Below are 25578 nucleotides of genomic sequence, written 5' to 3'. Positions count from 1 at the left end.
TATTTCATTTAATGGAGATTCATAATGGGACTATCCCTTAAAAATTGATTTTGTTATGTTCTCTTCCTTGTTTTCTGATCTCTCCTATTCCTTTATCCTCTGTTCCTTATCTTGATTTACACTCATTAATTCCTTGGCAGAATGGAGTTTCTGAACTGTTTGACATCAAAATTATGAATTTAAACTGAACCATTGGCACCATTTCTGCTCATTCACACGGACTTTGGGGAAAACATGGAACAATTTGGTGACCTAGGCCTGAATATTGCCTTCGGCGTGTGGGGGTGGGCCTGATGTGCCGATGCGCAAAATGACCCGAGATGGGGTCGGACGTGTGTCCTGACGTCATCGCGTGTCATTTAGATCTTTTGTTCGGTGGGCATGCGCCTGAGGCTGCTGCACACCCGCTGAACTGTCAAAGGCCTGTTAAGGCCATTAGGGAAGTAATTTAGGTAATTAACAGCGCTGCCCGTCCAACCTTAAGTTTGGCAGGCAGGCGAAGAGCCCAAGCGGCCTTTGTGTTTTTCAGGAAGACTCATCTATGGGCAGGATGAGGTTTCCTGAAGGCTTTATAAAATTAGTAATTCATTTTTGCACAATTCATAAACATGTCCCAGCTCATGTGACATTGTCACATGAGAGGAAATGTCTAAATAATTTTTAAATTTATTATTTATAAACTTTTATTATGTACTTAATCTCCCCGAGGCAGCTCCATGCCTCGGAAATTTCTGCACTCTTTTGCAAGCATGCGAGCGAAAGAGCACAGGCCCTGACTCTTCCTCCTGCCCCCATCTGCACAGATAGCGCTGAGCACTACTGGCCGTGTGTCACACTGGGCGGGCTCATGTAAGATCAGCTCTGCTCCCGCCCAGCCCACCTGACACAGGAAAATTTCTGGCCCTAGCTTTAATTTATCTGAAAAAAGCATTTTATTAAACAGAGAAAAATAGCAACATCAACAAGGTTGATACTTCACTTCTGGTGTTGTGCTCTGGGTTTACAGGAAACCTCACTATTATTGCAACTATCTAAGAATCCAACAAAATATGATATACTCTTACAGTGAAAACCTGAACTGAAATACCACCAAAAGGAATAAAATATTTTATGCTATTTCTCAACTTTTGTTTTCATTTATTAACTCTTGGGTTGTGGGCATCACGAGTGTTATGGTACAGCCGATGGTAACTGCTGAGCTCGTCAAATCCCAAAGAGAAACTTGAAACCACTGCCACAACTGTTTTGCAATTTGTATAAATTTGGAGATGCGTACCTTGAATTCAGTAGTAATAAGACTACCGAGTCTTACAGATTTCTTACAAAACTAAACTAAAATTTCATTAAGAGAATAAATGATTTTATAGTACAGACATAGATTTACAAATTACTACTATGATAACTTCTAAATCCGCTAGTTAATCTAACTCCCACTTACACTTTTGTAAAGGCAACAGTAAGACACACAGATTTTAAAAGACCCAGGCAGAGAAACACAATACCCTGAACAATCCAGTTCAAAGTGAGTTTTCTTAATTTCAGTTCTTTGTAAAAAGCAGCATGAGGCATAGATGCTGGGGGCTTTTCCACACTTGTTCTAGATCTTAGAATGCCATCCCTTACACACACCCTTTGCTCCTTTATACATATTTTCCCCCTTGAATGCAAATTGTTTCACTATGTCTTTGGACTTTACCTCTCTAATAATAAAATCCATCAAAGTACAAATTTTACCAGTAATCCTTGGGAAAAATAAACACACCGGGCAGAATTTTACCCTTGATGGGCGGGCAGGCCCCACCGGCTTGGTGGTGGGCAGGCAGACGATTGTCGCTGCCAAAACGGGCCCTGCTGCCATTTTGAGTGGGCGGGCCACCCGACGGGAAGTTCTATGCGCTTCCTGTACGGGTGGGGGGTGGGGGCAGGGAGGAGGGATTCCCCAAGATTAAGTGCTGTCTCAGGGAGGTTGCTGAAAGTTTTATAAACTCAAAAAATAGAAAAATAAAAAAATTATTAACATGTCCTCCTCATGTGGTAATGTCACACGAGATGGGACATGTAAATAAATATCACACAAAGTTTATTAAAGTTTTTAGAAACAGACATGAAACCTCATGGATGAGGTTTCATGTATTATCAGGAGCCCGCTGGGGCTCCTGGCCTGTCCACCAGCCTGAAGGTTGGATGGGCAGGGCCTTTAATTGGCTTAATTATCCTGTCAATGGCCTCAATTGGCCATTGACAGGTCGGCGGGCGGACAGCTGATCTCGCTGTTTGCCCGCTTTCCTGAATATTTAAATGGGGCGGGATGATGTCGGGGAACACCTAACGTCATCCTGTGTCATTTTCATGTCGGCGAGCGGGCCCCGCCCCCAACTCACTGATGGAAAAATTCTGGCCATTGTCTCTTACCTTCTCCTGGCTCGGTGAAACATTTCACCCCGCCCTTTGAAATCGATCTAATCTAGTTTATTTAAAAAATGTAAATGCTCCCTTTACACCTATGTTTACCTACTTAACATTTTAAACTTAGCTTATCTCCTGTTACATCAAAGCCTTCAGGCCAGCTGCCTTTAATTCAATTAAGTCACACAAACAAACACACACACAGATATAGACATAGAGACCCCACTATTACTCTACAATAAATTCCAATAACATTATGAAAATTATTATACCTTACTGACACCGAGCAAGATCAGCATTTATTGCCTATCCTTACTTGCTCTATGTAGCTGTTTGATACAGCTTCAGAGGGCAGTTGAGAACCAACCTTGTTGGTGTGGGATTGGTGTTATTAGAGTCCAGACCAAGTAAGTATGGTACGTTTCCTCCTGAACAGTATGAATGAACCAGTTGAGCTTTTAATGATAATCTGGATAGTTTTGTGGTCATTTTTAATGATAGCACCTTTTATGCTTTTTCAACCGAAAGCAACTTCTCAAACCACCATCCTTTTTGTGGGATTTCAACTAGTGTTCTACCAAATTAGTTATGCCAGCATCTGGATTAATAGCCTACTAATAACATAACCACTACACTACCCTATTCTCTAGTTATTAATAAGTGAGGAATACTCTTCAGGAAGTGACATCAGCTGACAGCAGGATGAAGTCATAGAGGTTGACCAAATTGAAAATAAATGCTGCTAAGAGCAGATAAGCCCATTTCTTTAAGAGAACACTAAAATAAGTATTTTGTCTACTGTTTTTATCTGCACAGGTGTGGTGTATGAGGCATTGGAGTACCATAATGTAAAACACTGCGTGTAGTCTGATCTTTCTCATGGACTTTGGGACCCCACTGCTTTGATAAAATGGGGTCAGAAACCCGCACTGCGGGGAACAGTTACCTGGCTGTGATTTTCACTGAATTTGTCAATTAATGACAGAGGTAAAGCTTGTGGTCTAATTAAGGGTGGTGGGCAGGTTCTCTAAGCTGGTGGGCAAATAAGAGGCCTTCCAGCTTGTAAGGAGCAGTAGGTTGTCTTTTTAGATGAGTGAGAAAGAAGGGACCCAAGAGTTTGGCACCCTATTTCCAACTTTTTTAACTTTAACATAAAAATGTCTTTAGAAACTAGGCCACCATTGTGGAGTGGGACGATTGGCCCATGATTGCAGCTGAAGCCTGCCTGGAGTGCCATTTCCCACATATGCTGCTGGGAGCTATACTGCTCCCTGACACCTCTGGGAACCTGGAGGCTAATTGAAAAATTCCACTTTATTACAAATACAAAGTTTATAAGATTATTATGTTTTGAGACTGTCTCTTTAAGGTAAAATTGCAACATGGTGGTGTCATGTGACTTACTCTGAATTTTGCCCAACAAAAACCCTAGGTGGCTTGGTTGTTAAAGATGGGGCCCAGATTGTCTTATGGTGCTAGATGCTAGAAGGTGCTAGATGCTCCCAGCTGTAGACAATGGCATATGATGTGGGTATTGCTGGCTAGGCCAGCATTTATTGTCCATCCCTAATTACCCTTGTTCAGAGAGCATTTAAGAGTCAACCACATTGGATCTGGAGTCACATGTAGGCTATATTTCCTTCCCTAAAGGAAGGGCATTAGTGAACCAGATGGGTCTTCACAACAACGAGCAATGGTTTTGTGGTCATCATCAGACTTCTAATTCTAGATTTTTATTGAATTCAAATGTCACTATCAGCTATGGTGTGATTCAAAATCGGGTCACCCAGAGCATTATCACGGGTCGCTGAAATACCAGTCCAGTGGCAATACCACTATGCCACCACCTCCCCTAGTTATGCTAGCTGTGGGTAGACTATTCGTCTCCAAGTTTCACAGGGAGGTGTTAGGAATATCAGCCTTTATAAACAGTTGTACTTTGAACTGTCTGTGTAATTCCAAGATAGAATGGAGTTGGGGGTCTAGACGATAGCTAATTAGCATTCCTACCTGGAAACAAGGCCCATGTGATTCACATTGCCATGGAGATGGACTTCTGGAAGGGAAATGCCCATAGAAAGCCATTTTAGTATTGGATTATAGGGTGTCTAAGATATCCATGAAATGCTCTGACACAAGTCAGTCTGTACCTATCAGAGAAGTAGTGAGCAGGAGATAGAGGCAGCTAGTCCATGCACCTGAAGCAGAGAAAATGCTGATCCTCTTGTTTACCACACAGAATGGTGCTCGTGCTCAGATTGAAGAGATTGAGTTTGTGAGCATTTAAAGGAGCCTGAAAGATTCACCTCGCTTGGGCTAGGTGGAAGAAATCTGTGTAACCCTTGCAGTGAAAGTCAGCTCTGGGATTAGAAGATACCTGGCTGGGAAAGGAATAAGGAAGTAGGCCATTGGAAACGGAGAATAACTTTGGACTTGTTCTGGGAGAATGAAGTGTCTACTTAAGGGACAGTGTAAAATATAACCATAGCAGGGGATCTTCCGTTGTGCAAAAAGTTAAATGAGGAGTTTAGAGTATAAGTTGCCTACAAAATAGCATTGAGTCAATGTTACTTTTAATTTCTTTGTTACAATAAAAGTCTTAAAACTTGAGATATTGTCGGTGGTCACTAGAAATTCAAATATCTTCTTTAAAGTTATCGGTCTCTGCGGAGATCGCAACAGTTTGGTCTCTAACAATAACCATTAATAGGCCTTTGATTAGCTGAATTGGCAAACTGCTAGTTGTGAGCAAGTAGCCCTGTCTACCACCCCCTCATCCTGCCACCTGGAAAATGACCCTGGTGGGGTGGAGGGGTTTTGGGAAACTGGTGCACTGACTAGCTGTGCGAACCTAGGTGCTTGCCTGTCTCCATAACAGCCCCCGTGAGGGCTTAAAAATTCAGCCCTAACTTTTCTTTGTTCAGATGAACTTTAGTCACCCTTTGTTTTGAGGATCACAGGTGTATTTTTTTTCAACATTATCTCCAGAATTTGCTGATGTGTGATTTCCCATTTGTATAGGCTGTGCTATAAACAGAGTTCTTTGTGGTTGTTCTTTATAATAGTATTGGATTCTTGTAGGGTATAATTTTGTAAACTGATGGTAGACAACGAATTTGTTTCTCAGATTCTAAAATATCAATCTTCAGAGAGTTATGAGTTCTTGTTGAACATGGTTAATTGGGGTTATGCTATAGATGAATGATCCTTTGGACCCATGGGAACCTCGGTTTGTAGACCTTAACTGTATTTCTATAAGGCGTCTCCTTAAGGGGATTTCCTTCCGGATGGAATGAGAAACTAGCTATGTTTATGCTAGTATGAGCAAGATGGGTTTCATACATCACCAGAGCTTGTGGTGAGTGAACTGGCATAATAGGATTTTTATAGAGTCAACCACTCCCTACTGTCATTTCTTTTTATATCCTGTTGCTGAGACCGTCCACAAAAATAAATTCCTAAATGTATGCCTCGCAGAAAAGAAAATGGAGGGTTATCCCTGAACTCCAGCTTGGCAAACATATTGGGGTGGGGGCAAATAAAAAAAACAAAATCCGCTGTGCTGTGACAACACTTATTTCACCTTCACTCTTACTTCTACTTCAGGCCTAGACTCCTCTGGTTCTCTTACAATCATTTTATTTAGCTATTGACTGGATGTGAGATTTTTCTTCAGATATTTATATACTGGGTGCATTTGATGGCTGTCACTGTCCCAAGATGTGACTATGCCTAATCTCTGTAGATACAATTAAGTAATGATTATGTGTGCCATTGGGATAAAGAACACAAGAGAATATTAAAGAGAATGTTTTGAATACCCTATTAATTTAGACTATTGGATCTCAATATTCACCCTCCCATGACAGTTGGGAAAGAGTTGGGAGTTAAATTACCAAATGTAAGAAATGCAGCCCTAGCACATGCTTGATATCATTGAAAAGGACATGGAGAGCGGCGGGGACTTCAGTTTGGAAAGGGCGGAGAGAGCGGGAGAGAGTTCAGTTTGGAAAGGCCACAGAGAGCGGCAGAGACCTCAGTTTGAAAAGGGCGCAGTCCGGGAAAAAGAGAAAAAGCAACTGTGACATCACGGGAAGCTAGTATGTTGACTGGCCACTAAGTGCTCAGTCTAAGGGACAGTGTGAGAGAAACCAGCTGAAGACAGGCGAGTTAAGGTAGATCTTTAAATAAAAAGGACTAAAACTTTAAAATAATAAACCAAAATTTGAAAACTTTAAAATTAAAATCAAACTATAAAGATAAAAAAAAATAATTTAAACAAGCATCTAAAACACATACCTTGTAGTTAAGAAGTATATACCCCTGAGCTGTCAGTGGTACTAGCATTGAATAAACACAGTAAATTGTAGCACACATAGGAAAAAAGTAATTAAGGTAAATTAACTAAGTAACAAGTTAGAATGGCGGGAAAGGTGTTATGTTGCAGCTGTGAGATGTGGGAACTTTTGGCTGCCAAGGTGATCCATGGCAAACACGTCTGCAGGAAGTGTAGGCAGCTTGAGGAATTCTGGATCAGGCTTATTGATCTGGAAGCCGAAATGCAGACATTGTGCAACATAAGGGAGGGAGAGAAATACCTGGATACTTCACACCTCTTAGAAGAGGGTCATCTGTTTTGGTTGGCAGTGAGGGACAGGAAGATGTGACTGTCAGTGAGGCAGGTAATGGGACAGAGCAGACAGTAGGGGAGGAGCCTCAGGCTTTGCAATTGTCAAACAGATTTGAGGTGCTCACAACCTGTGTGAGTGAAAGCGAAACCTGCGAGGTGGATGAGCTGGCTGGCAATGGCACTGTGGTACAGGAAGCCGTTCAAGCGGGGGGAGCAAAAAGGAATGTAGTGGTAGTAGGGGATAGTATAATAAGAGGGATTGACACTGTTATCTGCAGCAAAGAGCGAGAGTCCAGAAGGCTATATTGCCTGCCCAGTGCCAGAATTCGGGACATCTTCTCAGGGCTGGACAGGAACTTGCAATGGGAGGGGGAGGATCCATTGTTGTGGTCCATGTAGGTACCAATGGCATGGGTAGAACAAGGAAAGAGGTTCTGCAAAGTCAGTATGAGGAACTAGATGCCAAATTAAGAAGCAGAACCTCAAAGGTAATAATCTCTGGATTATTACCTGAGCCATGTGCAAATTGGCATAGGGCAAATCAGATTAGAGAGACAAACGTGTGGCTCAGAGAATGGTGTGGAAGAAGTGAGTTACGGTTTGTTGGGCACTGGCATCAGTACTGGGACAAGTGGGGACTGTACCGTTGGAGCAGTTTACACCTGAACCGTGCTGGGACATGTGTCCTCGCAAATCACATAACAAAGGAAGTAGAGAGGGCTTTAAACTAAACGAGGGGTGAGGAATCAATTTAAGGTGTAGAGTCAAGACAGGAAAGCAAAATAGTAATATGAGAAATGAGGGTCAGAGAATGGCAGGAAGGGACAGAGAGAAAAGACCTAAGAATACATCAACAGTCAAGACTAGATGTTTCAAAGGTAACAAAAAGACAAAACTGAAGGCTCTCTATCTGAATGCACATAGCATTCATAACAAAGTAAATGAATTGATGGTCCACATTGAAGTAAATAAATATGACCTGAAAGCAATTACAGAGATGTGGCTGCAGGGCGACAATGATTGGATCCTTAATATTTAAGGGTACATGACATTCGAGAAGATTAGGAAGCTAGGTAAAGATGGAGGGGTAGCACTGTTAATCAAAGAGGGCATTGGTGCAATAGCTAGAGAATACCTTGGCTCGAGAGATCAGGATGTAGAATCGGTTTGGGCGGAGATGAGGAATAGTTGGGGGAAAAAGTCGTTAGTGGGAGTGGTCTACAGGCCCCCTAACAGTGGCCACAGTGTAGGACAAAATATTCAAGAGAAATATTGTGTGCTTGTGATAAAGGGCCGGCAATAATCATGAGTGATTTTAATCTACACATAAACTGGAAAAATAAGATCGGCAGTAGTAACTTGGATGCGGAGTTCTTAGAATGCTTTCAAGATAGTTTCTTAGAGCAGCATGTTCTGGAACCAACCAGAGAGCAGGCTATATTAGATTTGGTATTGTGTAACGTGACAGGATTAATTAATAACCTCTGAGTAGCAGTGACCACAAAATGATTGAATTTTACATCCAGTTTGAAAGGGAGAAGAGTGGGTCTAAGACTAGCATCTTAAACTTAAATAAGGGCAACTATGTGGGGATGAAAGCTGAGCTAGCTGAAGTGAACTGAAAAACTAGGCTAGAGAATAGATCAATATAGAAGCAGTGGCTGAGTATTCAGAACAAGTACATTCCTACTACAAAGAAAAATTCTAAGGGGAGGACTCACCATCCCTAGTTAAATAGAGATGTTAAGGAAAGCATCAAACTTAATGAAAAACATACAACTCTGCAAAGATGAGAGGCAGGACAGATGATTGGACAGAATATAAATAACGACAGAGAATGACTAAAAGGCTAGTCTGGAGAAAGAAATTAGAGTATGAGAGGAAGCTAGCTAGAAATGTAAAAACGGATAGCAAGAGTTTCTACAGGCACTTAAAAAGAAGAGTAAGTAAAGTGAGTGTTGGTCCTCTAGAGAGTGACAGTGGGGAGTTAATAGTAGATAATAAGGAAATGGTGAAAGAAATGAACAAATATTTTGCTTCTGTATTCACTACAGATGACACAAAAAAAAATAGCTGCAAATCAGGAGGTGAATGGGAGAAAGGAACTTGGTGAAATTACAATTACTAGGGAAACAGTACTAGCAAATTAATGGAGCTGCGGGCTGGCAAGTGTCCGGCTCCCAATGGACTACATTCTAGGGTGTTAAAAGAATGAGGTAGTCGATGAGGTAGTCGATGTACTGGTGTTAATTTTCCAAAATTCGCTAGATTCTGGAGAGGTTCCATCAGATTGGAAAGTAGCAAATATAACCCCTCTATTCAAGAAGGGAGGGAGGCAGAAAACAGGAAACTATAGGCCAGTTAGCTTGAGGTTTGTCGTGGGGACATTATTAGAATCGATCATTAAGAAGGTTATAGCTGGGCACTTAGAAGAGCCCAAGGCAATTGGGTAAAAGTCAGCATGGTTTTGTGAAAGGAAAATCCTATTTAACCAACTTATTGGAGTTTTTTTGAAGGAGTAACATGTGCAGTGGATAAAGGGGAGCCTGTAGATTTACTGTACTTGGATTTCCAGAAGGCATTTGAAAAGGTGCCACATCAAAGATTATTATGGAAAATAAAAGCACATGGTGTAGTGGATAACATGATAACATATTAGCATGGATAGAAGATTGGCTGGCTGGCAGAAAGCAGAGAGTATACATAAATGGGTCTTTTTCTGATTGGCCGGATGTGATGAGTGCAGTCCCACAGGAGTCTTTACTGGGGCCTCAACTTTTTACGATCTACATCAATGACTTAGATGAGGGGAGTGAAGACATGGTAGCTAAATTTGCAGATGACACGAAGATAGGTAGGAAAATATGTTGTGAAGAGGACATGAGGAGGTTGCAGATGGATATAGATAGGTTGAATGAGTGGGCAAAGAGCTGGCAAATTGAGTTTAATGTAGGTAAATGTGAAGTTGTTCACTTTGGCAGGAAGAACAAAAAAGCAGAGCACTACTTAAATGGAGAATGGCTGCAAAATTCTGAGGTGCAGGGGGATCTATGTGTGACTCATGTACTAGTACACCAAGTTAGTATGCAGGTACAGCAAATAATTAGGAAGGCTAATGGAATTCTATCCTTTTATTATGAGAGGGAATGAGCATAAAAGTAAGGATGTTATGCTTCAGTTATACAGGGCATTGGTGAGACCATGCCTCAAATATGTGTGCAGTTTTGGTCTCCTTATTTAAGGAAGGATGTAAATGTATTGGAGGCGGTTCAAAGGAGGTTTACTAGATTGATACCTGGAATGAGTGGGCTGCCTTATTAGGAAAGATTGGACAGACTGGACTTGTTTTTACTGGAGTTTAGAAGAGTGAGGGGTGATTTAATTGAAGTATACAAGATCCTGAACGGTCTTGACGAGGTGGATGTCGAAAGGATGTTTTGTCTTGTGGGTGAGTCCAGAACTAAGGCATTGTTTTAAAATTAGGGGTTGCCCTTTTAGGACAGAGATGAGGAGAAAACTTTTCTGAGGGTCGTGCGATTTTAGAATTCTCTGCCTCATAAGGTGGTGGAGGTGGGGGTCATTGAATATTTTTAAGGCAGAGGTAGATAGATTCTTGTTAAGCAAGGGAATCAAAGGTTAACGGGGTTAGATGGGAATGTGAAAATCGAAACACAGGAAGAACAGCCATGATCTAATTGTAAGGCGGAGCAGGCTCGAGGGGCCAAATGGCCTACTCCTGTTCCTAGTTCTTAAGTTCTTATTTTCACGACAGTGGATATCATAGCAGGCAGAATTTAGCCCTTGGTTGGCGGGCGAGCCCAGCGGACGGGCAGCTGAACCCGGCCACTGAAATGGGGCCTGCTACCATTTTGAGTGGGCGGGCCAATTAAGGCCCGCCCAGTAGCCTGCCTAACAGGAAGCACTATGCGCTTCCTGTTCCGGAGGGGGAGGGAATCCCCAACTGTCAAAGTGTGCTCTTTCACGCATGTGTGCGAAACAGCACACTGCTCCCTGAGGCAAAGTCCTGTCTCAGGGAGTTTAATGAAAAGTAAGTAAAGTCAAAAAATAGAGACATTTTAAAATTATTAACAAGTCCCCCTCATGTGACAATGTCACACGAGATGGGACGTGTTGATAACAAACTCATAAAATTTGTTAAATGTTTACAAGACGGACATGGAACTTCATCCTGCCAGTGGATGAAGTTTCATTAATCTACAGGCCAGTGGGGCTCCTGGCCTGCCCGCCAGCATTATAAGGTTGGACGGGCAGGTCTTTAACTACCTTAATGAGACTGTCAATGGCCTCAATTTCATTGTCCGCCCGCCTTCCTTAAGATTTAAATGTCCTGGGATGATTTCGGGGGTTCCTCCTGACGTCATCCCGCGTCATTTTCCCCTCAGTGAGTGGGTCACGCCCCCAAATCGCCAAGGGGAAAATCCTGGCCAGCATCTGAACATACTTCATTAGCATATTTAAATTCAGCTCCCACAGTGCAGTTCAGAGATTGATTTAAAATTCACTGCTATTACATGGGTTTCCCCAAGGGCAACCTTGGGTTACATGGGCATTTCTTGGAATATGATGATATCATAATCAGGAAACTAATAAACCCTCTTTCAGAATACTCCCCAGCCCACTTTGATCTTAAAGGGACATCACACAAAAGAGGCTTTTCCCAGAACACGAGTCATCACATAGCAGTTAAACTAACAAAGTCAGAATTCTGTCACATTTTGGGTAATTTTCTGAGACTGCACCCCTGGCGTGGAGTCTCACTCGCAGGTATATGGATTGGGGAATTGGGTCAAGAGTATTACACACATTAGTGATTTTAATAACCAGGCAATTAATAGCACAGTAAATTGGACATACTGGCATTGTACCCAGTTCTCCACTCTCGTGGGGTTTAATGGACATGCTTTTAGCCCTAACCCTAATGCTTGTTGAGTTCTTAATAAGCTCTGAGCAGTGTATTATTCTCTTTTTCTGTTTTCTTCATAGGATTTCCTCAGGCGTGAATTTAGTGAGGAAAATGTTTTATTCTGGTTGGCATGTGAGGAGTTCAAGAATATTCAAGACAAACAGCTGGTAAATACCTGTCATTTGGCTAGAGTGATGGATAACTGGATTCTTTCTGTTGTTGCTATTTTATGAAGGTGTAATTCTACATAATATCTGCAATTTGATTTTGCTGTAACAATTATTATTCATGAATCTTTATGCCTTTAGAATTTGTAACAGGACAAGTTACAGCAATAGCATGGATCTGGCCTCTGTGTTTTGTATTTCCAGGATAAAGTGGATTGTTTGAACAGTGTTTAAGTTTCATGGATATAGAAATTGTTACTATTACAGTACTTCAAAGATTCCAGAAAACTCAGGGCTGAATTTTATGGGGTGGAAAGGCGGGTGGTGTGGTGGTGGTGGGGGGTGGCAGTGGTGTGTGTGTGTGTGTGGTGCTGGTCTATTGTTCAGCCTGCTTAGAAGGAAAGTAGGTGCTGCACTGACCAACACTAACAATAACAGGCTACCAGCGGCCTTCAGCAGGTACTTCTGCCTCTCAGTGGGAGAAAGTCCCGCCCTCGAGAGCTGCCGACCAAGCTGGCAACTCTAGCAGTAGCAGAACTCAGTAGTGGACAATGTTAGAACTGCAAGGAGGCTCACAAGGAAGAGTGATGGCGCCCAGAGTGAGGTAAGTCCTGGGCTTTAAGGGCTGAAGGGATAGGACAACCTAGGGATTGGGACGAGGAGGATGGGGGCACGGGATTTGGAGGCCAGGCAGGGTGGGGGCGATGGTGCCCCTGATATGCATTGGGTATTTCCCCAAATGATGTAATTCCCACTTCCTTATGGCCTTTTAACCAGTTGTTTTTTTAAAAATGGCCTAAACACACCTGCCTGCCCATGCCAGCCATATTATGGCATAGGCAACATAATGTACAGGTCAACTGGCTTGTTAACAAACTCAATTGCCCATTAGTTATCTTTTTAAAAATGACGGGTGGACTGCTGATTTCGGTGCCTACCCACCTACTGTGTTGTGGGGACAGCTCAGCGTTTGGTGGGAAGACAGTGGGCTACCCGCCAATCATATTTTATATGCCCCCCCTCACCAAAAACACACCCGGCAGGGGAGCTGTAAAATCCTTAATCTGTCTTTTTTAGGATAATACTCCTTGGTACTGATCTCCATATTATTCACACATGATTCCTCTGGCTCAGGGTATTAATTTAACCCAGGAAACACATTCTTTAACCATTGAAGATTTCCTCACTCTATTAGTTGTTCCTCACCTACCAATCCCCTCACCTAGTACTCCCTGACCAAGAGATCCTTGCTGTGCTGCTATTGAGTCACTGCAGTGTTTACCTTCATCTGGTATCTCTTGCCACTAGTCCAGATAGAATCAGGAACTCCCTCTGAGAATTCCGCAACGATAGTGCTGTCCATTGGTACATTCATGTGATAGAACACTGAGATATCCCTTATCCTAGCTGAAGAATTTTTATAAATAATTTATCATAACTTTCATTCTTAAGGGCACAGATTTCCTTTCGTGATTCAAAAGCCCAAGTTTTTTTTCCAGTTAATGCTAACGATACACAGTAATTTTTTTTTTATTTATTACATATTAAATTTTGTCCTTGCACACAACTACACTGAATTGCAATACTCATGCATTCAAAAAATTCAGTTATGTAACCACCAGACCGGAACTGTAAAGTCAACTTCCCAGCAGGCAAGATCTAACACAGCATGATAAATGCCTTATTGTCTAACGATTGAGGCTTGCCAATTTTTAAATTCCAGTAGATTCACAGAAACCATTAAAAATGCCTGAAGATGGGCACACAGCACGTAACTGCTTGTGCTTTGGCACAATTTTGACTCAGTCAGAGATGCCACAGAGTTACTGAGATGAAAACTAGAGAAATTTGCACTCGCACTGTAGGCCATATTGTGTTGAAGTCCAACGCTCACACCTGCTGTAGGGCAGAATACGAAAGTAAACAACAATGACAGAGTTTGATGTAGACACTGAATGACAAAAGTAAATTATTGCCATTCCCTCATATTAACATCTCACACTTTACAAGCACTTAAATGCCTGCATAATTATCAAATCAAACTTCTTGAAGCAGGTTGACAGAAGACTAAGCTGGTGTTATTTCACAAATCACCATATGGTTGAGGAAGCTGACTGGGTTTATTTTAGTTCTTCATTCCAAAATAACCAAGCAGAAAATGAAATAATTTCTTAAATAGTTTTGGATTTCACCTTCAACCCATTGTCCAGGAATTTACATCACGTGTTGATCATTTTGTTTGAAAAACTTCATGACATCAGATCTAAATTAGCATTTTACTAAATTTAACCCACATCCCCTTGACCTATTCTCACAATTTAGTAGAAGTAATTTTCTGATTCAACATTTTCCATGCATTCACTCTCAAACCTCTAAGGATAGCTCCTCAGTTATGTCCTTTCATGACTAAAAAGCCCAAGTTTTTTTAGTTTGGCTTCTTGAATCAGTAATGTGGTGCAATGATTAAAAAAAGAAAGACTTGCATTTATGTAGAACTTTTCACGACTGCCTGCAACCAATGAAGTACTTTTGAAGTGTGGTCACTGTTTTAATGTAGGAAGCATGGCAGCCAATTTGTACACGGCCAGCTCCTAAATACAGCATTGTGATAATCACCAGATAATTTGTTTTTGTGATGTTGATTGAAGGATAAATACTGACCAGGACACTAGGAGTAGCTCCCGTGCTCTCCTTTGAAATAGTGCCATTTTTAGATGTCTCATCAGAAAGGCAGCACCTCTGATAGTGCAGCAGCCCCTCACTAGAGCACTGGTGTACCAGCCTTGACTTCTGTGCTTGAGCACTAGAATCCATTCTGTCACATTTTTATAAAATTGGATCATTTAACTAGGACTCTCCTGCATGCGTCAATGCCTCACAGATTTTCTCCCTTGCCTCACTTAGCACTAGATATTATCTATTGCTAAAGATTTATTTGATTTGGGTCTTTTATATCTAGGATTATATTTATATCTGTCACTAATTCCATTTGGGTCATTCTAGTTTGATGAGGATATGTGTTCATGTAAATAAATGATTTACGACCCTTGTAAATATTTCAAGGAAATAATTGTTCAGTGTATTAACTTTTTAAAATTTATTCTTTTGTGGGATGTGGGTGTCGCTGGCAAGGCCAGCATTTGTTGCCCATCCCTAATTGCCCTTGAACTGAGTGTCTTGCTAGGCCATTTCAGTGGGGAGTTAAGAGCCAACCACATTACTGTGGATCTGAAGTCACATATAAGCCAGCCCAGGTAACAATGGCCGATTTCATTCCCTAAAGGACATTAGTGAACCAAATGGGTTTTTATGACAATGGATAGTTTCGTGGTCACCATTTCTGAGACTAGCTTTCAATTCCAGATTTATTAATTGAATTTTAAATTCCACCAGCTGCCATGGTAGCATTTGACCCCATGTCCCCAGAGCATTAGCCTGGGCCTCTGGATTACTGGTCCAGTGACATTACCACTACGCCCCCATCTCCCCTCCTAGCCTCTACCAATCCTTGGTTTCAGCCCTGTTTATATATTATAACTTCTTATCACTTCTCTGTTTCATTGGTATTATCATTTCTTGATGTTAGACTTTGCATCTGCATCCATATTTTCATCAAGACCCTCTTTGCATATCTGATCACCCTTTTAATATGCTTCTGCATATGGTATTTGTCTATGTGAACCTCTTCAGTTTCTCCTTATCAGATTTGTAGTGTTCTCTCTTCTTTCGTATTTTGTTGCTGATTAATTTGTTAAGCAATTTAAGATTACATTTGAGTCTAGGCCTGTCTGTTCCAGCTTTGTATTTATATCATACTCAACATGTTCAGCATTATACCTTTAAAGTGATTCCACCTTCTACCTGCTAAAATGTTGTTGAGCAAAGTTTTCCCACAGCTACCACCTATATCCTCAGAAATTTTGAAGTTATCCCTTTTGGGACTGTTTACTTGATTGCAAAGGAAAATTTCTGCATCTCAGATAATGTTGAACCTGATAAATCTATAATCATCATCCTCAAAAGGTATCATAATTTCCACTTAGTGAGTGAGTTATTTGAGTCACCTACAATATAATAAGGTCCAAATGTGCATTATCTCTTGTGGCTTCCTTGCCACAGGATGTTGTGATGCCTTCAACTATTACATTTGCTGACCCAAACTCCTAATCATTTTTTTTTTGGGTATTCCCACTCTATATTTGGATGATTGGAAAATAATCTTGTCTTTTCATAAACTTGTACCTCATAATAGAACAATTTTCTCCTGATTAATTTATTAATATATGTAGAATAATCCATGGCTACCATTGGCTCATGAGATAAGAAAGCTCATGTCTCAAACTCACTAAATAATATTTGATAAAATTATATATAAACTAAAACAATGACTGTATTATGCTATGTATTGTATAATACTGTAATTATAGACTTAATACATATAAATTTATAGCTAATATTCTAATTGATCATTTGTGTCAAAGTTAATTTAGGCCTAATATTTATGTATTAATTCCTTGAATACTCTTTATTGTAATGATTAAGCTTCATGGTAAGGCACAGCAGATCTACAAAACCTTTCTGAGCAGTAAGGCTGCAACACAAGTAAATGTGGAGGGACAGTCTCGTATCAGTGAGAGCATGCTGGCACAACCACACCCGTTCATGTTTCAGAAACTGCAAGAACAGGTAAACTATTCCATGTTTATTTTTCTGGATAGCTAATTTTTGCAAGTGTTTATTGAATTTAGCTTGAAACTATTTAATTGCAATGTTGAGGTTAAAAGGCAAAGTGACTTCTTTTCAATCTCTGGCTCTTTGGTTTGTTGGTTGCCATATACTTGTGTTAACAGTGGATATATAGATATTGATTGTAACATAATAAATATTTGACAGGATACCTATGTTTTCTAGAATGCTATTGGAATCTTGGTATGAATTCAGCCCAAGTCACTGCTCCTATTAGAAATGAGCCTGCCTAGTCTCCAAGTCTGTGGACAGGTATTTGCCACAGAATGCCCATAGAAGTGGCTGCAAATGCCACTAATTTCAATGGCTTGACAAAGGGCTGATAACTGAAAATGGAAAAGTATTATGGAAGGGCTTCTCCCATCTGCTTGCTTTCTCTATAAGCTTCCGCAAATTCTCACGGCCTCTATTGGATTTGAAATTCTTATTTCACCCAGTTTTTGCCTTATTCCTAATCTCTTAGCCTGCTTTGTACGCCTTTACTGGTTTCTCCCTGCTTCTTGCCCCGCCTCACAGCTTCTCCCTAACTCAAAACAATATAACAACACTATAAAACAGAAAATGCCGAGACTTTCCATTTAAGTATACGCAGCTGATTGTGTGAGATTTCTTTTCTAATGTAACAATTTAAGATTTTTTAGTAACAGAAAAATAGTCATTAAGAACAACAGGTCTGTCCCTTTTATCAAGAGGTCAGCTTCGCGTGATATAAACACCATTCATTGACATCCATTTTGAAAACTAAAATTTGGCATTCTAATTTCAAAGAGCATGTGTCATGATTAATGCTATTTTGCAAAGCACCTGCAGTTCTGTGTGTGTATGATATACATTGATGTAGATTCTTTTGGTTTTAGTTAGTATTTTTTAAAATGTCAAATATTGAGATTGCAATGTTTTACCTTTTACAATTGAACCTACTCATATGTAGCTCTTGGGGAGAATTTTCTCCTCATTGGGTGGGTAGGTCGGGAGTGGGCATGGGTGAGCACGGAGCCATTCACTGCCCGTGATGGGCTGTGCGCTACAATTTTACGTGGGTGGGCCAGTTAAGGCCATCCCAGCATGACGCACTCCCGGTAGCGTTCAGCGCTACCTGTGTGGGTGGGGGGAGGAGGGAGAGTCGGGGCCTGTGCTCTTGCACGCACATGTGTAAAAGAGTACGGAAATCTCCCTGAGGCAGCACCATGCCTCAAGGAAATTAAGTGCAGTTGTAATGTTGGGAAAAAAAGAAAAAATAAAATTATTCAGTGTCACATGAGCTGGGACATGTCTATGAGTTTTGATAATTTTTATTTAATTAATGAAACCTTCATGAAACCTCATCCCACCAATGGACGAGGTTTCATGAAAAATGCGAAGGCCGCCTGGGCTCTTCGCCTGCCCGCCAACCTTAAGGTTGAACAGGCAGCCCTGACAATTATGTTAATTAGTTTATTAATAGCCTTAACAGGCCTTTGACAGTTTGGCGGGTGTGCAGCCGGCTCAGGTGCACGCCCGCCGATTGAAAGATCGGAGTCGACATCACCACGCATCATATTACTCGTCGGCATGTGGGGCCCATCCCCATGTGCCAAATAGAAAATTCTGGCCTTGTATTTGGTATTGTTTATGTTTGTGATGGTATGCAAGCTTTGCTGTCACTTATTTGTGTTACAAAAGTTACCTTTTGTTTATAATGTGGGTTTAAGCAAATATTTAAACATTCCTTTTCAGGCTTGCATTGAGCTTGAGATGTGCATAGATCTTAATTACATAAAAATAATTCATTTAACTTTCATGCTGAGGCTTTGCACTTGCACTTCCAGCTTTGATTCTCTGTCATACACCAGACAAAGTGACAGTCATATTTTCCTCTGTGGGGCCCTTCATACAGAGTAGTTTATTTTATGTTAAAGAACATGGACAAATGCCATAGCAATTCCATTTTTCTGGATAAATTTATGGACTCAGAAATCTTTTCCTTGCAATGAATTCCAGGGGACTACAAAGTAAATATCAACCATAAACCTCTGTAAAATGTTAATCTTAATGAAAGCAACATTAAAATGTTTGTTGAAACATCTTGCTGAGCTGTACTACATCTCATCATGTACCAGTATGTGGTAGAATTCATGTTTGGTCCCTCCACTTTCCTCCTCTGCTATTGTTTCTAATAGATTAAATCCTTCATCGGAGTCAGGCAAGAGAAGCTTCACTTATAGGAGTGTCCAGGGCAATTCAGCTGAAATCCCTCTCTCACCCTTGCTGAGGAGAATCAGTGAACAAAGTCTTGCTACCTTCTCATTGTTGCGCATTTAGCAGCAGCCAATTATCCAGCAGTCTTTGCAGTAGCCTGTGAAGGGAACACCTGACTGTCCTTTGGGTCATGGGAATATGTGTGGCACAGGAGGAGCAATGGTGAGAGACAAAAGTACTTCCAGATATCGCAGAAGATATGTTATTATTGGTCAATCTGGTGTCCCATGTGAAGCAACAGAACTGAACTAATTTAATTGCAATGTATTCAGAGGATCAAATTTAATTTTAAAATCATTCCAAACTATTTTTGAACTTCTTTTCATTCAGGGGAGTTGGTGGCTTTTCTGTTTAATTCACTATCTTGCACTAAGTGTTTAATCTTAGTTTATGCATTTATTGGCTCTTCAGCCAAGAATTTAAACAGAATATTTGCACAAATTAAAAGTGAAATAATTTAAAATGTAAAGTAAGGGTACATCTTTTTTGAAACATATTTGTTCAGCATGCAAATTCTTTCAAAGCTACCTTGTACTTTTTAGGCAGTGCTGTCAGCCATCACTGAAATATGATATGTGCTGAAATACAGTTGAAACCTTTTGTGTTGAGAGGCGGTAAAGTGTTGACAACAGTGGAGCCGGTTTCTTTTCCCACATCTGCAATCTGCAGCAAATGGCTACTCAGAGAATGAATCACCTACAATGGCTTCTCTTCTCACTCCTGCACATTACCTCTGGTGTCCACCAAGAATCTATCCTTGGCCCCTTACCTTTTCTCATCTACATGCTGTCCCTTGGTGACTATAATAGAACTGGATATATCTGTATAACAATATAACTGGACCCTTGCATATTTTAAACCTAAGCACATTCACAATGAGGTCCTTGGTTTATTTCTAATGTCTGTCTCATGTATTTCAGTTAATGCCACCATCATTGCCTGAAGTTCAGAGCACTCTCATGATGCAGACTGGCAGTGACAGTACTGAAGCTTTGAATCTTTTCCCTTTCCATTTTTGCTATTGGTCATATAGTAATCCAAAATCTAATTGGATTTTAATGCTGTACTCTCAGCTGATAATATGATTACACTTTTTATTCTTGTTATTTAGGAACCAAGATAAAAATACTAAAAAACACAGCTATAATTTTTCTGTAGTTTGGCATTGATGTGGTCTAAACAAAGGGCCATTTTGCCAATTTTTCCCATACTGGCTGTGGTTTCTGCTTTTCTAGAATTGTCTTATATTTTAGCGTATTTAGTTTATTTATGGCTATCTGTCTAGTTTGTCTTACCATTAATTCCTTTGTGAACTTTATTCTATCCTTTATTTTAGTAGTTTTTTTCTGTCCATCCTAAGCTTGTTTTTTTTTATCTTGCCCTTTAAATGATTATTTTATAAAACATGAAAACTATTCCATAGAAATACACATAAGAACTGAAAATGTAGAATGATTGCCTTCTGGATTGTAATGGAAAAGAATGTAAGAAAAATATAACCTGTGGAAAGAGAAAATGTCATTCTGTTTAACTTTTACACTCTCTGAAAACAGAAATCCCGTGGAGTTGCTATTTAAAAGAAATTATAGACACATTTTTTGCCCTTAAAAATGGCAGTTTTTCCCACAATTTAACTCTCCTATGCTGAGGATCCAAAAAGCACAGATGTTGCTAAAGGTTAGAAGTTAAATTGGAATAAACCAGTGTGTTACATCAGTTTGCAATGTTGTAATTGGAACAGTTAAGCATCAGCTGCTCTTTTCTAAATCGGAATTGAGTTTTTAAAAAGTATGCACTAAGCAATGTAGTTTCTAGTTAAGTAGCTGCCACTTTAATGAATCACATAGCTCCGTAGGTGATAGAGGTGGTGGTGTTTGGTGACCTTATTGTTTGACGTACTGTTTTTATCTTTCAGATATTTACTCTTATGAAATATGACAGTTACAATCGTTTTCTGAAATCTGATTTATGCCAACAAGTCAAGCGACTGGAAGAAAGTGGAAAGAATTCCCCAGACAATGATGAAACTGTCCCGAAAAGGGCATCCAGGATTTATAATCGATAACTGAACATGTGGACTAGCTGCATAACAACAGTGTGCTTTCTTAGCTTTACTTGCTCGTGGACCCTAATGATGCCTATCTGGTTAAATGTTGACTGTATTGAAGAAAGGGATGTGTTTGTGCTTTGTATATGATGATACTGGGTGTTCTCAGCTAAGGTGCATGTGTACACAACTATAGCACTGGAGCTGTGAACAATAGCACCTAAATTTCAGCATCAGGGTGGATGAGTAGACATTTTGAATTCTACCTCGGCCTCTCTGATGTGAAAAGCAACAGTACTCTCTTGTGGTTATGATTTTCTGGTACTACACCAAGATAGCCATCTGCCTTATAATGCTTTCACCACCTATTGCTGGAATTCATTACTGTTCAAGTTTCTGCACATGAAGACATTCATCAATTGCTTTAGACTACTGAATATCCTGAACTAAGAACTATTTAAAAACAATCACCATTCAAAAAAAAGCAGATAGAATTTCACTTGTATATGTTTCTCAATCATTTAATTTTATTCAATAAGCAGCTCACTATCAAACTGGCAACATAGTGGATTATCATCACAAACCATAATAGGAACTATTAGTGCCTTTTCTGTTTAATGACATTTGATAATTTTAACAGTAATATGCTGTACCTTCATTACAATATGGTCCATGTGCCCGTTATAACTAGATGTGTACTGTGGCCAATTTTAACCAAATATAAACTAAAAACATTGGAATCCGAGTAGGTTTGTAATTCATAAACTAATAAGGGTGAATTGAGCTTTCTAATGAGGATGGACCTTATTTCAGATGAATCAATATGGAGATTACATTTAGTATCTTTACTTATCTGATCAAGTCAATGTGGCAAAATTATGCAGTGCAATATTAACATACAAAATTCCTTCAAAGAAATGTGATAAAGCTTTATTAAAATAACACCAAGAATTTCATATGTGTTGGATGTTCATATTCAAATGCCATTTGCTGCAATTTTATCCCACTTGTATTTAATAATTCCGGTTGAAGAAAAGGGGTTATTCATTCAGCTAGCTGTCTGAAAATAAACAGACACCCACTGTACTGAATGAAGTGCTTAGAACTTATTTTATTTTTAATTTGTCTTGTATTGGATAAGCTTTATAAGACCTATTGATTGCATCAAAGGCTATTGCAAGATGTATATAGCATAAATTTACTGGGTAACTGTGCCATCTTTCATCCCCAATAGCATTGTACTGTACATACTCATATGTGCTACTAAAAATCACAAGTGCTAGAAATCCAAATCTGCAGTTCTGGAAAGAGGTGAAATGGTGAGAAGGCATAAGATGTATCATGCAATTTGGATGAAGTGACCTTAAAAGACCATTTCCATCATTCATGTTACATTTCCATTTGATGTTGCTGTTAGGATATTGTATTCTTTGCATATGAAAACAAAACAACCGAAAGCACATGGCGGGGTCCACTGAACAAACTACATTTTACAAATAAAAGAATGGGAAAGCAAGATCCATATTCAACTGCCTTGAATCCTTAAAATAGTTGCAAGACATGTCTGTTGACATGATGGCTGTCACACAAGTCTCAACAAGAAAACAGTCAAAATCTCAGGTCACATTCATGCTTGTGTTCTCCGGTGGTGTTGATGCTGAGGCTGATGTGTGCATGGAACATTCACCTACATTTATAATATTCATTGATAGCTATGATGTTTGAGCTTTTAGTTGAGTCTAGCTCTCCTTTTTGCTCCATAAGTATCAGACATTGAGCTTAGAAAATATTTTACTCCTTTGTGAATAGTAACATGCCAACGTAACTGATCAATGGTAGTGTGTTCCCAATACTCTAATAGCATAACAAAATTGATCAGATTTTGCTTTGGCATGTCCCTGAAATATTTATGTTGACCGCTTTTCCTAGGTTTACCTCCTTAACCTCACCACAAAAGATCTATTTTGGGAGCAATCTCAACCACTCGCATCACATGGTCAATTCAGCACATTTGAGTCTTTGTCAGCATTGCCTCAAAGTCAGTTGTGTTTGCCTGTGCCAGAATCTTGTTGCTGATTATCTTGTTTTGTCATTCAATATCCATGTGCTGTACAGGGGCAGCTGATGAAACCCATTCAGTTGTTTGATATGCTTTCTGTAACAAACCCAAAATTCTTTTGATATCAGACAATAATGATTACTTTTAAGGTCTTTCAAATGTATACTATGTAATGATGTATAAAACAACTACAATATGTTTGTACATTTATGTTTTACTACACCAGGGAGGCAGACTCCCTGGAATGATGAAATGTCTTGTATTGTCATGATGCATTGCACAATGCACTGGTTTGTGGTAAGCTTTGAAAGTTCTCATAATTTTAAAGAACCAAACTCATCATTGTCTTTGGCACATAAAGTCAATGCCAGTAGGAGTGCATGGCCCATGGTATGATAGCCTATTTATTCTGTTGAAATCCAATTGTAAATTTTAATGTGGTTGGCGCTAATTTGTTGCTTTTGACCTGCTAAAGAAAAGCTGAGCTTTATTTCTGCTGTGTTGTGCTCCATTAATGACTCTGCTAGCCAATCTGCTCCCAGGCCTATATGAATGCCACTTTTTAACAGACTGCTAGGCAATGCAAAGGGTGATCCATTCATTCTTTGATTTTCTTTCCCCCTTTCCTGTTAGGAAGTGCCAATCTTATACTTGATACTCCCTGCTTGAGATCAGGAACTCAATCTGTGGGGAATTATGAGTGGAACTTACACCAAAGCACTGCGTGGCATACCAAGTTGGTACATTATCACACTACGCTGCTATACTGCTTTGAACTATCTTTCCAAAAACATGTTAAAGATCATGGTGACCACTTATATTTGTTGCAGACCATGGTATATCATTAATATAATCAATGGCTTAAAGAGTTGAAATTGCAGGTTTAGGAGGGACCTTCAGGACTAATTTATGATGTTCAAAATCTTACAAATATTTGAATTCAGGAGGGTTTTAAGAATTATTTTTAGACAAATTCCATGTGTGTTGATGCTGGTTGTGTTTACATTAAAATATTTGTCAGTTAGTGTGATTAGTTTTTGTATTTGTATATAAGTCTTGTATTTGTTATGTTTGAATATTAAAATTCAATGTTGCCTTGCTAGTAAAGATTTCCCTGGTAATCTTTTTTCCACATTTGGATATTTAATTATCTAACTACTGGTCCAGTCAGGAAAAGCAGCTCCCAAATTCATTTTAGAGATGTTAATAAACTGATTGAATAGATGTGCAGTTGTACAGTACACTGTTGGGTTTAAATAGAATACACCACCCTATCTGAAATTTTACATGGATTCCAGTTTGGTCCTAGTTTTGCCACTTTGAACTACATGTTAAAAAGTATGGAGTAAGTAGTATGGGTTCAATTTTCCTCGCAATTTTCTCTTCTTCATTGTTGCCTTAGATAACTCCTGCTGAGCTTAGGAATCCATTGTATGAAAACCATGTAGACTTTTTAAAAGATTCAGAAATGTAGGAATGGTTAAAATACAGGAATAATGTTTAGTGTGATTTCCACCTGATTGACAAAGCAAATTGTGTCTTTTTAACTTTAGACATTTCTTGGGATAGCTCACAAATAGTGAGAAACTCAATATTTTTTCTTGTTTTTCATAAATCTATTTAAGCTATTACAAATGTTTCTCCATTTGTTCCAGTGTTAATAGTTGTAGTCATGGCTAAACATGATTGATTAAAAACCTCCCATCTTCATTCTCAGAGTCTGCAGACAGTGTTGTTTTTGGAGTTCTTGTCTGGGTCTTTGTTAAGCACTGGGGAAAACCTTTCAACTATGTAGAGGTGGAAGGAAGCTTTGAACCCAAGCCAGAATCTGTCTTTCACTGGATTGGAGGTTCAGAATGGACTGCTTGTGTCCACTGTCTAAACTTATACAATCCTGCAAAGCTTCCATCTCAAGCCCAAACTGATATTTTACTTAAGTAATGTTCAAATGTCACTTTTGCAGGCATTGTTGTATTCTGTATAAACCATTATTCAAAGGCAGTGATAAACATTTCAGACAACAATTTTGGTGTTTCATATTCCTTCTCCCATTTGTGATAATTGTATATTTTATCCATTACTGCTCCTGGGAAGTTTTATGTAGATATTTTGGGATGAATGCCAATAGGAATTCTTCTACTGTTTAAGGGAAACAAGAAGTGAACCCTGCAAATTCATAAGTTTATTTAGATAGCTGCAGTCTGTTAATAAAATATAGTAATTGTAACTTATTAAATAAACTTGATTTAGCAAAGGGCAGTGTTATAGGGACCTCCAGCAAGCAAAACTATCTATTCAAACTTAGCAATTTGAAAGGAAGATATACATTTATATAGCCCTTTATTACATCTAGAAATATCT

General features: G+C 39.5%; 1 protein-coding gene across 1 annotated transcript in view; it reads left to right on the top strand.

Moving 5' to 3' along the window:
* LOC121290029 (regulator of G-protein signaling 10-like) overlaps positions 1-24319 on the top strand; it is a 54139-nt gene extending 29820 nt beyond the window's left edge. The window contains exons 3-5 of the mRNA XM_041210170.1: positions 12041-12127; positions 16670-16813; positions 21027-24319. Coding sequence (XP_041066104.1) covers positions 12041-12127; positions 16670-16813; positions 21027-21176 — 381 coding nt within the window. The 3' untranslated portion in view covers positions 21177-24319. The remainder of the gene's footprint in view (positions 1-12040; positions 12128-16669; positions 16814-21026) is intronic.
* Positions 24320-25578: the final 1259 nt, after the last annotated feature.

The sequence above is a fragment of the Carcharodon carcharias genome, chromosome 17, assembly GCF_017639515.1.
Source record: "Carcharodon carcharias isolate sCarCar2 chromosome 17, sCarCar2.pri, whole genome shotgun sequence".
In the NCBI taxonomy this organism is placed as follows: domain Eukaryota; kingdom Metazoa; phylum Chordata; class Chondrichthyes; order Lamniformes; family Lamnidae; genus Carcharodon; species Carcharodon carcharias.
The sequence above is the reverse complement of the archived record's forward strand: the minus strand, read 5'-3'. Positions and strand labels throughout refer to the sequence as shown.